Genomic DNA, 14,460 nt, shown 5'->3' with positions numbered 1-14,460 from the left:
GGGTTTCAACATAAGTTACCTTTTAAGATGTCCAATGTTCACGTAACGAATCGATGGAGTCGCTATTTGGCATCAATATTTCTACAGCTAAAATTAAAATAAAAAAGAAAAATAATAATATGATGAAAATTAAAGTTGGTATGATAATTAAAGTTGTACCGATTATGAAAATTATCGCAGGATGATCAATATTGACGGGCACTCTTCTGGTCATCGCGGCCCATCTTGAACATTCAACATTTCCATGGACAAATTTTTCCACATGATCGCCATATAAATACCCCCTTAGCTATTGCCCATCTCTTCATCAATCAACTAAGATCTTTCCTTTGCCAACTTTTATGATCTGCCACAATATGAGTTCCTGTATGAGTGTTCCTCTCCATATCACTTTCCTCGTCGTGCTAATCCTAGCGTCGATTTCTCTGTCTGTCGCCCAGGACTCGCCTCAGGACTATGTTGCAGCCCACAATGCGGCCCGCTCTCAGGTCGGTGTGGGCCAAATCGTTTGGGACGAGCGCGTTGCTAGTTATGCCAGTGATTACGCCAAAAAGCTTGCCAGAGATTGCACACGTCTAGTCCACTCGGGCGGACCATATGGGGAGAACCTCGCTCGGGCTTCCCCTGATCTCACCGGCACAAGAGCGGTGAACATGTGGGTTGGGGAAAAGCCTTACTACAACTACAATTCCAACTCGTGCGCGCCAGGGAAGGTTTGCGGGCATTACACTCAGGTGGTGTGGCGCAACTCGGTTCGGCTTGGATGCGCGAAGGCTCGATGCGCGACAGGCGGTACTTTGGTAACCTGTAACTATGATCCTCCTGGGAACGTTGTCGGCCAAAAGCCTTATTGAGTTACAAAAGGTTGTATGTCAGATGCTGAACTATCATGTCAAAATAATGCCCCATTAGGATGAGGCAAGAGCTTTACATGCACCAAAATTAAATAAAGTCATATGAGTGATGAAGTTAAATCTCTTTGCCGATTAAATCGTTAATCGCCTTCAATAATTAGTTCTCTCTCTCTTGCAAATTCTATTTTTCAAGTGAAGGAATTTCGATCCTTGATGTAATCTCCTCAGCTCCATTCTCTCAAGCATATCACCATCCTCTGAAGTCTTTTCACACTGTGAAAGGGAAGCTAAAAATGATCTTTATGACTGAATTCACTCTTGAGTTCATTACATTTGCTCTCTCAATTGATTTGAATATGTGAGATTTTATGAAATCACTGCCAATTGTTCTAAAAGCTTAAACTATTAGATGAAGGCGTAATTTAATATTTAATTACTCTACTAGAGTACATAAGAACGGCCATCTCGATCACAAAAAGATATGTTCCATCCGATAAGTTATATCCGATAGAATCAATTGATCCATCAACGGCAAAAAGATCAAAATGTGGGACCAATGTTATTCAATAACTTGGAATTGGTGGCATATTCGTCGACACTTATCATGTATTGATGAATTGAACTCCTTTAGTTGATCGAGTAAGGAATATTATCTCTGATTAGTCAACTAGGGGTCGATAAACTTCGGCAAAAAAGATAAATTAGGTGTCAACAAGCGCTATCAAAATTGACTAACTTTGTGTTCGATTTCAATCCTTTTTATCCATAGCAGCCCATTATAGTACTTTGAAAGGTCATGGGCTCATTGCTAGATTATTCTTTCCCACCGGAATCTATATGCTTGGATAACTACCTAAATGATGTTTTCACCTTGTCTCAAACCACGTGCTTCAAACAAATGAAGACACATGACCACGCCACGATTTGCGGTTAACGAATTCCAATTTATGAGTTTGTGCATCACAAACTTGATACCAAAACTAAGAAAGAGCTCAAATTCAAACTTGTGATCAAATCTCAACTTTTTTAGATATATATATATATTAATATGATTCACCTTGCAGCACATCCCTGATGCGGGATTTCTTGTGCCTAGCACCCTCACACGTGCACTTCATCAAATCTTCCTCGCACATGCGAGCCATTGGTGTGAGGCCTCCGCCTTAAGCATGTATTCCTTCCACACCAACGTTATCTCAACTCGAATCTTCACCTTCACCCGACCAAATTTTGCATAAGTTGGAGCTGAGTAACATCATATGCCTTCAGGCTTTTCCTCAATCGTCTTGACCCAATCGAGTTCAGTAGGAAGCCAAGGGACAACATCCGTCATCAAGATTCATTCTTGAGATAATCTCCAGACACCGATAAATATTGAAAATCGGCCACCAATTTACTATCGACACTTATAACACTTACAGACAGTGGGCTACTAATCAATTATCGGCACTTTGTTGGGGATGCGCTACAGAAACCCGAACCTTCACTTGGGAGAAACAGAAGTCCAAGTCCGAGCTCATTACGATATTCAGTTGAATCCATCACTTAAAAGCCGTTAGAGTTGTAAGCCAAACAGAAGTCCAATTAAATATTGTTGCAAATATGGTCAATGCAGTGTTAGGCGAAAGAAATCTCAAGTTGGGAATGTGATGTTAGGTGCAAAATAATTTCTAAGATTTTATGAAAAACCAGATAAATTTATTCTTTTATTTGAACTTTTAAGTCGAAGTAGGAGTAAATTTGACAATTCAATTCCCATTTCTATTCGACCAAAAAACAATTTCTATTTCTAAATGGAAATCATTATCTTTAGCCTAGAAGTTTTGATTTCATTTGTAACTAGTTACAAGCCCGCGCTTTGCGGAGGCATACTTGGATATGCTTTTTTATTGGCATATATTAGTATTAAAAAAAGTACACTAGAAATGCCATAACTTTTGTATGGCGTTCATTTGAGTGCCATTATTTTTAAAATGTTCACTTAAGTGCCATAATTTTCAAAAAGCGTTCACTTAAGTGCCATGTTGATGTGGACGTTGGAAAAGCTGACGTGGCACGCGCGGAAAGCCGACATGGCACGCCGGAAAAATTCTTGTAGCACTCGAGTGAATGGTTTTGCTTCGACGTGACACTCAAGTGAACGATTTTTGAAAATTGTGGCACCTAAGTGAACGTTTTGAAAGTTATGGCACTCAAGTGTACACCGTACACAAGTTATGGCACTCATGGTGTACTTATCCCATTAGTATTTTTACACGTTAATATATATGATATTAGCGTATAACTATAACCACTTACGGTGCTGCGGATTTTGTCTTGTCTTATTTTTATGAATGAGTTGGACCTATGCATAAATAATAAAATAGAAATTTCTTTGTACATTTTGATTTTTAAAATTGAAGAAAATGCTATTTTTTTTTTTGGTAAGGATTTTTTTTTCTTTTAATTTGTTTTTGGGTAAGGAGAACATGCTAATTTTTAATACCATAAAAATTGAAATTTAGTTTAAAATTAGCATATAGATAAATTAGCATGTAGAGAAATTAGCTGTTTTATGAATGTGTGGACCTATACATCCTTTTTAACTAAATTTCATTTTTAACTACTGGGGATTTGCTCCGGTGGCCATTCTTTCTATTTGGGAAGAGGGTGGTGGGGGGCTCGAATCCCACCTTCTAGGGTTGGGGGGGAGGGTGGACTAAGGTGGGGACGTGTGAGCAGGGTTTTGCAATTGTACACGACATATAGCACGCATAATGTAGCTTGTATCTTCTTTTGTACATTTAACTTTCATTGATATCATTACAATTAATTTTTTTCAAACAAATAGAGAAATAGGAAATAAAATAGCATGATGATTAAGTACGCTCAACTATATTATTAAATCAAGAGAACTAAATATTAGGGATAATGCTACAAAAAATCCCAAACCGGCACACCTATGATAAATTTACAAAAATTAATTTTTTGATCCCAAAAATCTCAAACTAGTACACCTATGATAAATTTACCCTTCGTTATTTTTCGTTAAATTTTACCGTCAAATTTCTGAGTTTTATGATATGTGGCGGTTGGCGAGTATACCAATTTGAGGTTTATAGTTGTACCGGTTCGAAGTTTTTTGTGCTATTAGCCCAATTTAACGGACACTAACAGAGGGTAGATTTTTGTCACAACTGTACTAGTTTGAGGTTTTTCATGGTAAAAAAATTAATTTGAGGTAAATTTGTTCTTGGTGTTGTGACATACTCAAATTCGACCATATTCGGGATGTAATGAAGTGACGATTTTAATCGATGCACTTTTAGTAATTCTCGCTCTAAAGTGATCACTCATGAGAAGCTAATCAAAAGGGAAAGGCTATTAAGGAATTAAATAGGCTTGACTTGAGAATCAATCATGGCATGACAGTTCGACCATAAGGATTGACGAGGGACAATTTTGAGCCATTGAGGACCGATTAAGAAATGGCTATAGAATGTTTCGACGATAGTATACAATCGGATCGCGGGTGAATCCGTTTGACCGTTGTATGGATTGCGAACGATCCTAAACCGATTCCTAATGATCGAATAAATTGGAACCGGTGATTGACCCCCGTAATTACATGACAACCGAGGTCGTCCATGGTTTGAGAAAGCTTAAACGTAAATTGATATCGAATCAACTATGGGTCGAGTGTGCGTAACTCCTCAAAGCCTCCCGTTAGCTCGAGATGAACTATAATTGTGATCGATTGATAATTGACCATGGATTATAATCCAAATATGGGAATCGAATCTTCGAGAATCTTATGAGTAAACTTTTAGATGTTGCCTCATTGAGATACTAATTTATCGATTTCTCAAGACTCTCGGTTTAAGGATTGACGAGCCGAGATTTGGAGCCCGCGAAAGAACGGGTCAGAGGAGGACAAATTGGGCCTCAAGCCCAACCGAGTTTCAGCCATCTAGGCCCAAGAACAAGTTAAGTGGGCTTACTAAAGCCCATTAAGCTTTATAAAGCCCAAACTCTATACATTTGAGCCCAATTTCAATTTATACCAATTCATACAAAATACTAGCTCAAATACGCATATAATACTTCATACTATACTTTTGTGAAATCACTAAAATGCTCTTGTCTTATAAAAAGATCAAATTGCCCTTCTTGCATTATTAACAAAAAAGAAGAAGCTTTAATTGGTTGAAGACTTTTGTGACAAGCATTAATGCGGGGATCTTATCCTAATCAAGCTTGCACAAGAAGCTTTAGAAGATAAATCCCCCTTGGACTCTCTCTCTCTCTCTCTCTCTCTCTTTGTTTTTTTTTTTTTCATTCGGCGAAACCTCCTCCTTCCTTGTTGCTCACGTCCAGCCCTCATACCAGCACCATATCACCCTCTTTTGCTGTTGTTTTGTTGATTAGAATCACCTCTAAGAGCCACTGTGACCTCCCGTTACCATACAAGCTTCGTTTGAGTCGTTTCCGTGCCGATTCGAGCATCGTCAAGCCAAAAATAGCCCCTTCGGTTCTGTTTGTGGCTGGTCAACTATCCTAGGTGATTCGGAGTTGTTGTCGGACCAAGCCACGCGTAGCCCTAGCCGCCGCCATCGCGCCGGTGCTTTCGGATTTGAAATCGGGCGAGTTATCACCCTAATCCCTTGATTAGTATGTTAAACTTGATTAGGGTGTGTTTAGATTAGTCTAAATATGCTTAGTACTAATCTAATTGATCATGGTTGGGTTAGTTAATCATAGTTGGGTTAGTTGACCATGGTTGAGTTAGTTAACCTTGATTAGCTTAATTAACCATAGTTACTTTTGTTAACCATGATTGGGTTCGTTAACCTTGGTCGATAAGCTATCATGATAAGTGATAAGTGGACTTGATAAGTTATCCAAAATATGATAAGCTATCACTATTTTAATGATAATCTATCACCTATTTTATGAGAAGCTATCGCTATTTTATATGATAAGCTATCGAGGTTTTGTGATAAGTTATCGAGATTTTGACGATAAGTTATTTAGGTTTGGATGATAAACTATCGTTATTTTATGATAAACTATCTTTATTTTATGATAAGCTATTGCTATGTTATATGATAAGCTATCACAATTTTTATGATAAAGTATTTTTATGATAAGCTATCGATATTTTACGATAAGCTATCGGTAATTTTATGATAAGCTATCAAATATTTTAGGATAAGCTATCGAATTATTTTGATTAATATTATTCTCTAATTAAGTAATTTAATTTTTGGCAATTAGACATTTTATTTATTAATATGCTATTGTAGATGTCGATATTGGGAATAGACATATAAATTGGCTTATGTAATTAATTGATTGACAATTCTCAATGATGTAAGCATAGGAAAGTATGCTGAATTGGTGATTGAATTGTGTGTATGTGATCACGTTCAATTTCTTTATTGCATACACGACATGAGAGTTGCATCAATTCGAGAATTTTCGGATAAGCCGGAAGACCCCTGTATGAGACGGGCGTGCCGTCGATCGACCGTAATTGATCGAAAGGATAAATGCTCAAATGAGTCAGAAGACCCTCGTATGAAGACGCGTGCCCTCGATTGGCCGTAATTGATCGAAAGGATAAATACCCAAATGAGTTGGAAGACCCCCGTATGAAGACGAGTGTGCCCTCGATCGATCGTAATTAATCGACCGAAAATATTCCCGGATAAGCTGGAAGACCCCCATAGAAAGACAGGCATGCCCTCGATCGGCCGTAATTGATTGACTGAAAATATTCCCGAGTAAGCCAGGAGACTCCCATAGAAAGACGGACATGCCTTTGATCGGCCGTAATTGATCAACTAGATAAAATCCCGCGGAAGACCCTCGTAGAAAAATGGGCATGCCCTTGATCGGCCGTAATTGATCGAACGAATAGATGCAAGCAGAATCGAAAGACCCCCATGTGAGAACGGACGTGCCATGAGTGGCTCTATGATGAGAGTACGCTTGAGCGCACTATCCACGAGAAAGTTGACATGTGTTCTGTTTGCATTAGTGAATTAATTACATTGAGTTGTATACGATGGATTATAGATTATAATGTGCAAGGCTTGTGCCAAGGCAAGTAAGGTTGCCTTTGATTATGTGATAGCACACTCGTGCATATATATACTGTATTGCATTATAGGTTCTAAATGCATCCGAGCCGAGTTAACCTTTTAATCGAAGCTTAGGCCATTAACTTGCTGAGATTTTATATCTCACCCTTTGTTGTTAACCAATTTTTAGGCCCTTAGCTTGGGAGAGCAATCCTGATTTTTGAGAAAGATGTGGATCTCTTTTGGAGTAGCTGGGAGTAGTGTTAACCCCTAACCCTAATCTGGTACTTTTGAGGGTTATAGGAAGTAGCCTTAAAGTGGGGCTTATGTGTATAAACGTACTTCCCATGATTAATGAATAACTATTAATAAAATAGAATTTTGTTGATGTAGATTGGTGGGACGTCTTGCTGTCTATCCCTATTGTTATTTTTGTCCGGGGAAGTGAAGTGCTTCCGTGTGCATTTAATTGAAACAGAAAATTCTAATTGGGTCGGTGACGCGTCCTAGGACGTCACAACTTAACGACCAAGAAGGGATGTTGGCATGCCGATGGGTAGGGGGCGTGATAGGTGTATCGTTTTTTATGGTCAAAAAATTAGTTTGGGGTAAATTTTTCATAGCTTTACTGGTTTGGATATTTTGTGGTCAAAAAAATTAATTTAGGGATTTTCGTGCTATTAACCCTAAATTATATTTAGGAAATGGTCACAAAAAATCTCAAATTATGCCCAATGTAATATATTTATCATAAACTTCTTTTGTGACATCAAAAATTCCAAACTATGCCTAGTGTGACACATTTACCCTATAATTTTTCTTGTGACATAAATAACCTCAAAATTGTACCCGTATAACACATTTACTTTCCGTCAAGGTTCCATCAAATGAATTTTCAACCAAAATCACGTCGATTTTATTTCACTTAAGTCATGCAGGGGTCAAGTCAACATCATTTGCTTTTTGGCATTCATGTAGGCAGATTTTTAATGATTCTTATTGACGGAACTTTGACAGAGGGTGATATGTCACATCGGTACAAGTTTGATATTTTTGGTACTACATAAAAAGTTTAGGGTAAATGTGTCATAATAGATATAATTTGAGGTCTTTGGTGGCTTTTGCCCATGTTATTTGATTACTCAATGAGAATCCTTAAATCATGTCGATTTTATTTCACTTAAGTCTCATGAGGTTCATGTCAACATCGTTTGCTTTTTGGCATCCATGTAGGTAGATTTTTAACGATTATCATTGACAGAACTTTGATGAAGGGTGATGTGTCACACCAGTACAAGTTTGAGATTTTTGGCATCACAAAAAAAAAAAAATAGAATAAATGTGTCACAATTGATATAATTTGAGGTTTTTAGTGACTTTCTCTCATATTATTTTATTACTTAATGTGGTGGGATACTTTATATTGCACTTACTTTTTGATGTGGTGGGATTGATTTCTTGGGCATTACCATTATTCACTTAAATATGAGGTACGTTTTAAATGTCTGCTAAATATTATATCTAGCCACGAAATTAATCTATCTCAAATCTCGTACATATATTCCTATTAAAACAATCTCGTAGTGTCTCGAATAGACTTTGAGCTGTCATTAGATGTTACGGTTATAAGATAGTATACTCCTGCAAACACTCTTAGTGGTCAACCTCAATGTTAAGTAAGCTTATCATCGATCGAGCAAGTAATTCACCATATCTAGGGATCAGAAATGCCAATAGTTGTAAATCACACGGATGATCTTTGATGATGCATACCATATAGTAAATTTTGCCGATATATCCCAAGTGATCTCCCTTGAAGGATTATAGAGGTGGCACCCACGGGTTCAAGAGGGGATTCCAATCATGTAAAAATTTTCCTTTACGAGGTTCAAGAGATGGCTCTCAAAATGTAGCGCTTTGTCTCACGTGGCACTTAGTTCTAGTGATGAAGAAAAAAGACCGAATCAGCCCAGGCCTGACTCGAATTTTCAAGCCCAAATAGGCCCGAGTTGGGATTTCAGGCTCCCTCTTATTATTCTTTTTTCTGGACAGTCCGAGCTAGCCATTTCTAAAGCTCGAACTGGTCCAGATCAGCCCGAGTATAAACATTAATCATCACAAATGCACAAATTGTATCCTAGACACTTTGCTAAACTTGTAAATAAGTTACATAATAAGTATACAACAAAGTGAATTTGAGGTCCAAAATATAACAACTCATATATTTCTACTTATAGATAAATCGGTCTAGTCTTAAACCAACCTGGTCTAGTTCGGACCAGATTATTTTATTTAAATATGGGTCCTGCCTGCTAGTCGAGTCCAGTCTTATCGGGCCAACCCGAAAAAGGAATTGAGGCCGACTCACCTGGCCAGTGTCCAGCCCTATTTAGTTCTTAATTTTTTACAAATATATGCCCATGTCGGATAAAAGATTTACAAATAGTAAAGAGGATGTTCTTTAACCCCGCCCACCCAAAAAAAAAAAAAAATGATCAGCATTTCTCATTTTGTTCATGCAAAATCAACTACTAAAATATTATTCAATAGTTACTAAGATAGCGTGGTGACTTGGCCTACTTTGAGAGTGAATGAATTGACTACACATTTGTCCGGAATATTCAGCCATGGATTTGTGAATCCTCACGTAATTGACGAAACAAATACATCCTTACATGTAGATAAGTAATTCTAGATTAAGATTTTTATGCAAGAAGCGAACACGAGACTTCAAGTCTTAGAATCCGAGTTGGTTCACCCAAAAAGGTTTAAGAGCATATTTGATAACAAATGTTTGATAACGATCTTCAACCGATTATTAAGTAATCCAACCAAATAAGTGATGAGGGCGTTTCTCATACTTTCAGCTAAAAATTTTAACGTGGTCATTTCAGTTGTTATCTTGGGCAATCCAATTTAAGCGGGTAGCTATGATGGTAGGTTCTTATGCTAGTTTTCTAACAAGAAAAAACTTGATATGTGGCCAATTTCAGTATTTTGACTCTCCATTTTCTTTTCTTTTTTTACTTTTATGTGTTTTTATTGTAATCTAAAATTAGAAGACAAAGTATACAAGATAATTACGTTTCTATATTTTTTTTTTAGTTATTAAGAATTGAGAAAAGCTAAGATAACAGTCCATAAGAGTGATGGACCCACGCGTATCACATAATCTCGTGATATGCTTGTCACCCAAATATCCACGTCCGATATTTTCGCACCACATATCCGCGTGATATGCTTGTCAACCAAAAGTCCACGTTTAACATGCACGCACTACATATCCACGTGATATGCTTATGAGCCAGAAGTTCACAACATGTATGGCTCAAGTTACACTATTGAGTGATGGTACTATGACCCTAGCAAAGTCCTTAAGTATTTTTTCGTAATGTAGGAAACAATATCCACGTAATCTTTTTATTTGGTTGGAGAATAATATCTACTATTTTAAAAGTTGCAACTTATTGTTTGAATATTACAATTAGATATGTTTCATTAGAACTTTGATTGTGTGGGCCCTTATATAATTTTATTTTCCAATTTTAGCTTACAATAAAAACACATAAAGTAAAAAGAAAAAGAAGAAGGAAAATGTGGAGTCAAAATGCTGACATTGGATCAGCAAGTGACCGATTTCCACAAATCAAATTTGTGATCACAAGCTGACCGTCCCACAAATCAAATTTGGGGGATGGTTAGCTTAGCCAAGTCCTTCATATTAATATACTAAACATGTGGCAGACTATAAATGAATAATATGTCGTATTCAATAATTTATAATAAAGATTTTGTAGTATAACAGTATTGGGTTACCGTGAGAATAACAGATTATATATATGAGCAATAAGCTGTATTCAACAATTTGCAATCTCTAGTTTCATTGCTGACATCCTATGCGGTCTCTGGGAAAACAAGGCTGAGTCTTCTTCGAGTCTTTGACCAAGTAAAAGAGGGCAAGTAATCGAATCCAATATAACGTAGTCCTTCGAGTGCAGGCTGTTCTGGTCAAAAACCTGATTTTCTCTGGCATAATTCAATCCTAACGTCAAGGACTTCGTCTCTATCAAACCCGCCATGAGCAGGTGTTGTACCTGCTACCGATGATGGCTTCCGCTTATATAATGCCACACAAGCAACGTCAATTCGCAGAGGCAGCTCAAACCGTTACCTATATCATGTTGCATCCATGGGGAGCTCATCTTTGTGAAGAGTAATAGTAGTAAGTGGAATTCATCGTCTTGTGTCCATTTGTGTGTCGTTTCTTCTTCTGCAGCGTACCTATCGATCTATTCGCCGAACCAAGTTCCGATCGTATCTCAGAACCTGCAGTCCTATACCGAGGCAGTTGTAAAGAGGTGATCCTATAAAATCCTCTTGTAGATTCAGAAAGTCCTATTGCTTAATATGATAATAAGTGACCGCCTTTTCTCTTTTTTATGACAGCAGTTGTGAACCAGCATAAGCTGATGTCAATTGGGACGAGTTGGGACTCATTCTCATCCCGGCCGATTATATGTACATGATGCAGTGCACCGATGGTGAGAGCTTTTTGCATGGAGCTCTTGCTCGCTATTCCAAGCTTGAGCTTGATCCTTCTGCTGCGATCCTCAACTACGGACAGGTCAGTGATCAGCAACATTCAGTTAATCTCTTCTCTGAGATAGAAAAACAATGGGTAAGAGTGAAGGCACAATTCCTGTGCTTTGGTTGAGTTACATGAACATCCATAGCGCCAAAACTGGTGTTTGTCACTCTAATTGGGTTAAATTTGCAGTGGGAAAGTTTACGGAAAAGAGTCACCTAATGAGCACGTTGTTAAGTGACATTGCTGCTGTTCGGGCCATCGAATGATGATGTCTTGTTTGTAGGGATTGCTGGAAGGCCTAAAGGCACAACGGGCAAAAAATGGTCAGATCCTGCTCTTTCGGCCAGAAGAGAACGGCTTGCGCATGAAGATGGGGGCCGAAAGGCTTTGCATGCCATCACCATCCGTAGAGCAATTCGTTGACGCCTTGAGGCAGACTGTCCTAGCCAACCAGCATTGGGTATCAGCACTTTCTTCATGAACATGATGAGTTCAACAAGCAGAAAAACCAAAGCATTAGACCTCAAGTGTTTCTCGATTACACTTGATACCGACATGTTCGATTTATACTGCAATCTGCAGTTTCCTCCTCCAGGAAAAGGATCATTGTATGTTAGACCTTTGCTCATCGGAAGTGGACCTGTTTTGCGCATGGGGCCAGTGCCAGAATATACATTTCTGGTATATGCTTCACTGGTTAGTAATCTGCATAAGGTAGGCCACTGACAATCCATTTCTTGTGAACAATAAGAATTCTTCGGCTTAAGTACACCCCAAGTGCCATAAGTTGTGTACGGTGCTCACTTTAGTGCCAAAACTTTCAAATCGATCACTTTAGTGCTAAGTTTTTGTAACTTCGATCACTTCAGTGCCAAAACTTTCAAAACGATTACTTTAGTGCTAAGTTTTTGTAACTTCGATCGCTTAAGTGCCAACTTCTTTTAAAAACGATCACTTTAGTGTCAAATTCACCGAGCCACGTCATCTCAAATATTAATAAAAAATACCACGTGTCGAATTTTCGGCAAGCCATGTTAGCTCTGGCACTAAAGTGATCGTTTTTAAAAGAAGTTGACATTTAAGTGATCGAAGTTACAAAAACTTAGCACTAAAGTGATCGATTTGAAAGTTTTAGCACTAAAGTGAGCGCCGTACACAACTTATGGCACTTGGGGTGTACTTAAGCCAGAATTCTTTGGATCTTTTTTTCTTTCGTTTTCTGGGTTGAAAAAATTTCGATAACGCATTGAAATATTTGTATCCAGGGTCAGATGTCCATGAAATTGGTCATCCAGGATAAGTCCCATAGAGCTACTCCTGGAGGAACCGGGGGAATCAAATCCATCACAAACTACTCCCCTGTAAGCCATCGAACAGCAAAAATTTCTGCTCATCACATAATTTGAATGACTAGTGCTCTGCCTCTGCTCATGCGAATGCATCAGTTTCATATAGAGATCTACTCTTAGTGGCATTTCTATGTGGGTGACTACAAGTTTCTTCAACAGGTTTTCAAGCCCATAAGTGAAGCAAAGGCCGCAGGGGTTCTCCGACATCCTGTTCCTGGATGTTGCAACAGGAAAATTCATCGAAGAGGCTTCTTCTTGCAATGTATTTACAGTCAAGGTATTTATTGCCTATATAGTATAAGTGGCAACCAAATTTTGCTTCCGGCTAAAAATGACAACTCCGCATTTGCGATTTATCACAGGGTAATGTCATCTCTACACCAGCATTACAAGATACCATCTTGCCGGGAATCACAAGAAAGAGCATAATTGATATTGCTCTCAGCTTCAAAAACCAGGTGTGTGGGACTAATAAACAATGAAATCTGATTACTTTGGCTACAAGACAACTTAGGGAAACAGATTCGTTAATCCAACTAGATTTAGCCAGTTAGGACTAGAGATTCTTGTCCAGCTAAGAGAATTTTCTCGTTTTAGGATGCAGAAATATAATTGACACTCCTACATGGAACATTAAGCCCATAAGGAACACAATGAATCAATGATCGTTCGGAAAGGGTAAAGGAATTTCTCTTTCGACTTACCAAACACTCGCGCAGTAGGAAACTCTCAGAAGAAGGCATGCTTGAACTCTCTTCATAGTCGTCTATATTGCAACCTCGAGAATCTGTGCATAAAAAAAGGCTTTCGCCCAGGTGGAAGAATGTCTGCTGATGGTGGAGGATGTGATGGATGCTGATGAAGTATTCTGTACTGGAACAGCTGTGGGTGCCACTCCCGTTGGCAGTGTAACCTATCAGAGCGAAAGGTAACAAGAATTGGTTTATTGATGTTCGCCTATCGAAAGAAAACTGCATATGCCATTCTCCTTCATCCTAGGTTGTTCGTCCAGTATCGACAGTTGCATTACTGCAGGTGCGAGTACAAAACCGGAGACGACACCGTGACCGAAAGGCTTCGCACAAAGCTTGCAGCAATTCATACCGGTACAGCCGAAGACGAGTTTGGGTGGACTTCAACACTTAACCAAGCTTAACATATATTCTCTACTGCCTATGAAAATGTAGAAATCAGCTAGCTGATATGTACTAGAGAAGCAACTAATAGTTCAGAGGCACCAGAGATATCTTCTCTGCTGTTTGCTTGCATTGACATGGGAAAGTTGAATAGTTCCTTTTTCTTATCTTTCTCGTCTTTACACAGAGACACAGTACGAGAGGATTTCGATAGCTGTTTCATCCAAGACTGCGTGGCAAAACAATTTATACTTGGAACAAATCTCTCATCCTATCCAAATCTTTCAGCATCTGTACTCCCCTTGCTTTTAAACTACGGTTTTGGTTTTTCAGTGAATTTTAATGTAGATGTCAAGATCACCTTTTGTAAGATGAGGGGAAAAATACACTAGAAATGCCATAATTTTTGTACGACGTTGAATTGAGTGCCATAATTTTTAAAACGTTCACTTGAGTGCCATAATTTTC

At 38.3% G+C, this 14,460-nt stretch overlaps 2 protein-coding genes and 1 long non-coding RNA gene across 3 annotated transcripts; all 3 read left to right on the top strand.

Moving 5' to 3' along the window:
- Window positions 1-298: 298 nt before the first annotated feature.
- LOC115730479 (pathogenesis-related protein 1-like) lies at window positions 299-969 on the top strand. Its single transcript, XM_030661098.2, has one exon. The coding sequence runs from the start codon at window positions 342-344 to the stop codon at window positions 852-854; it is 513 nt and encodes a 170-aa protein (XP_030516958.2). The 5' UTR covers window positions 299-341; the 3' UTR covers window positions 855-969.
- Window positions 970-11,226: 10,257 nt separating this feature from the next.
- Window positions 11,227-13,039, top strand: LOC115746630 (branched-chain amino acid aminotransferase 2, chloroplastic-like). The gene is made up of 4 exons (XM_048278886.1): window positions 11,227-11,543; window positions 11,791-11,967; window positions 12,090-12,221; window positions 12,773-13,039. The coding sequence occupies exons 1-4, from the start codon at window positions 11,436-11,438 to the stop codon at window positions 12,911-12,913; spliced, it is 558 nt and encodes a 185-aa protein (XP_048134843.1). The 5' UTR covers window positions 11,227-11,435; the 3' UTR covers window positions 12,914-13,039.
- An 80-nt stretch (window positions 13,040-13,119) lies between these two features.
- Window positions 13,120-14,249, top strand: LOC125312547. Its single transcript, XR_007198405.1, has 3 exons — window positions 13,120-13,314; window positions 13,739-13,784; window positions 13,892-14,249. It is a non-coding gene; the product is annotated as an uncharacterized LOC125312547 (long non-coding RNA).
- The last annotated feature ends 211 nt before the right edge of the window (window positions 14,250-14,460 follow it).

Source organism: Rhodamnia argentea, chromosome 5 (assembly GCF_020921035.1).
Source record: "Rhodamnia argentea isolate NSW1041297 chromosome 5, ASM2092103v1, whole genome shotgun sequence".
NCBI classification, from domain to species: domain Eukaryota; kingdom Viridiplantae; phylum Streptophyta; class Magnoliopsida; order Myrtales; family Myrtaceae; genus Rhodamnia; species Rhodamnia argentea.
Note: the sequence above shows the minus strand (reverse complement) of the source record. Positions and strands in the feature narration are given on the sequence as shown.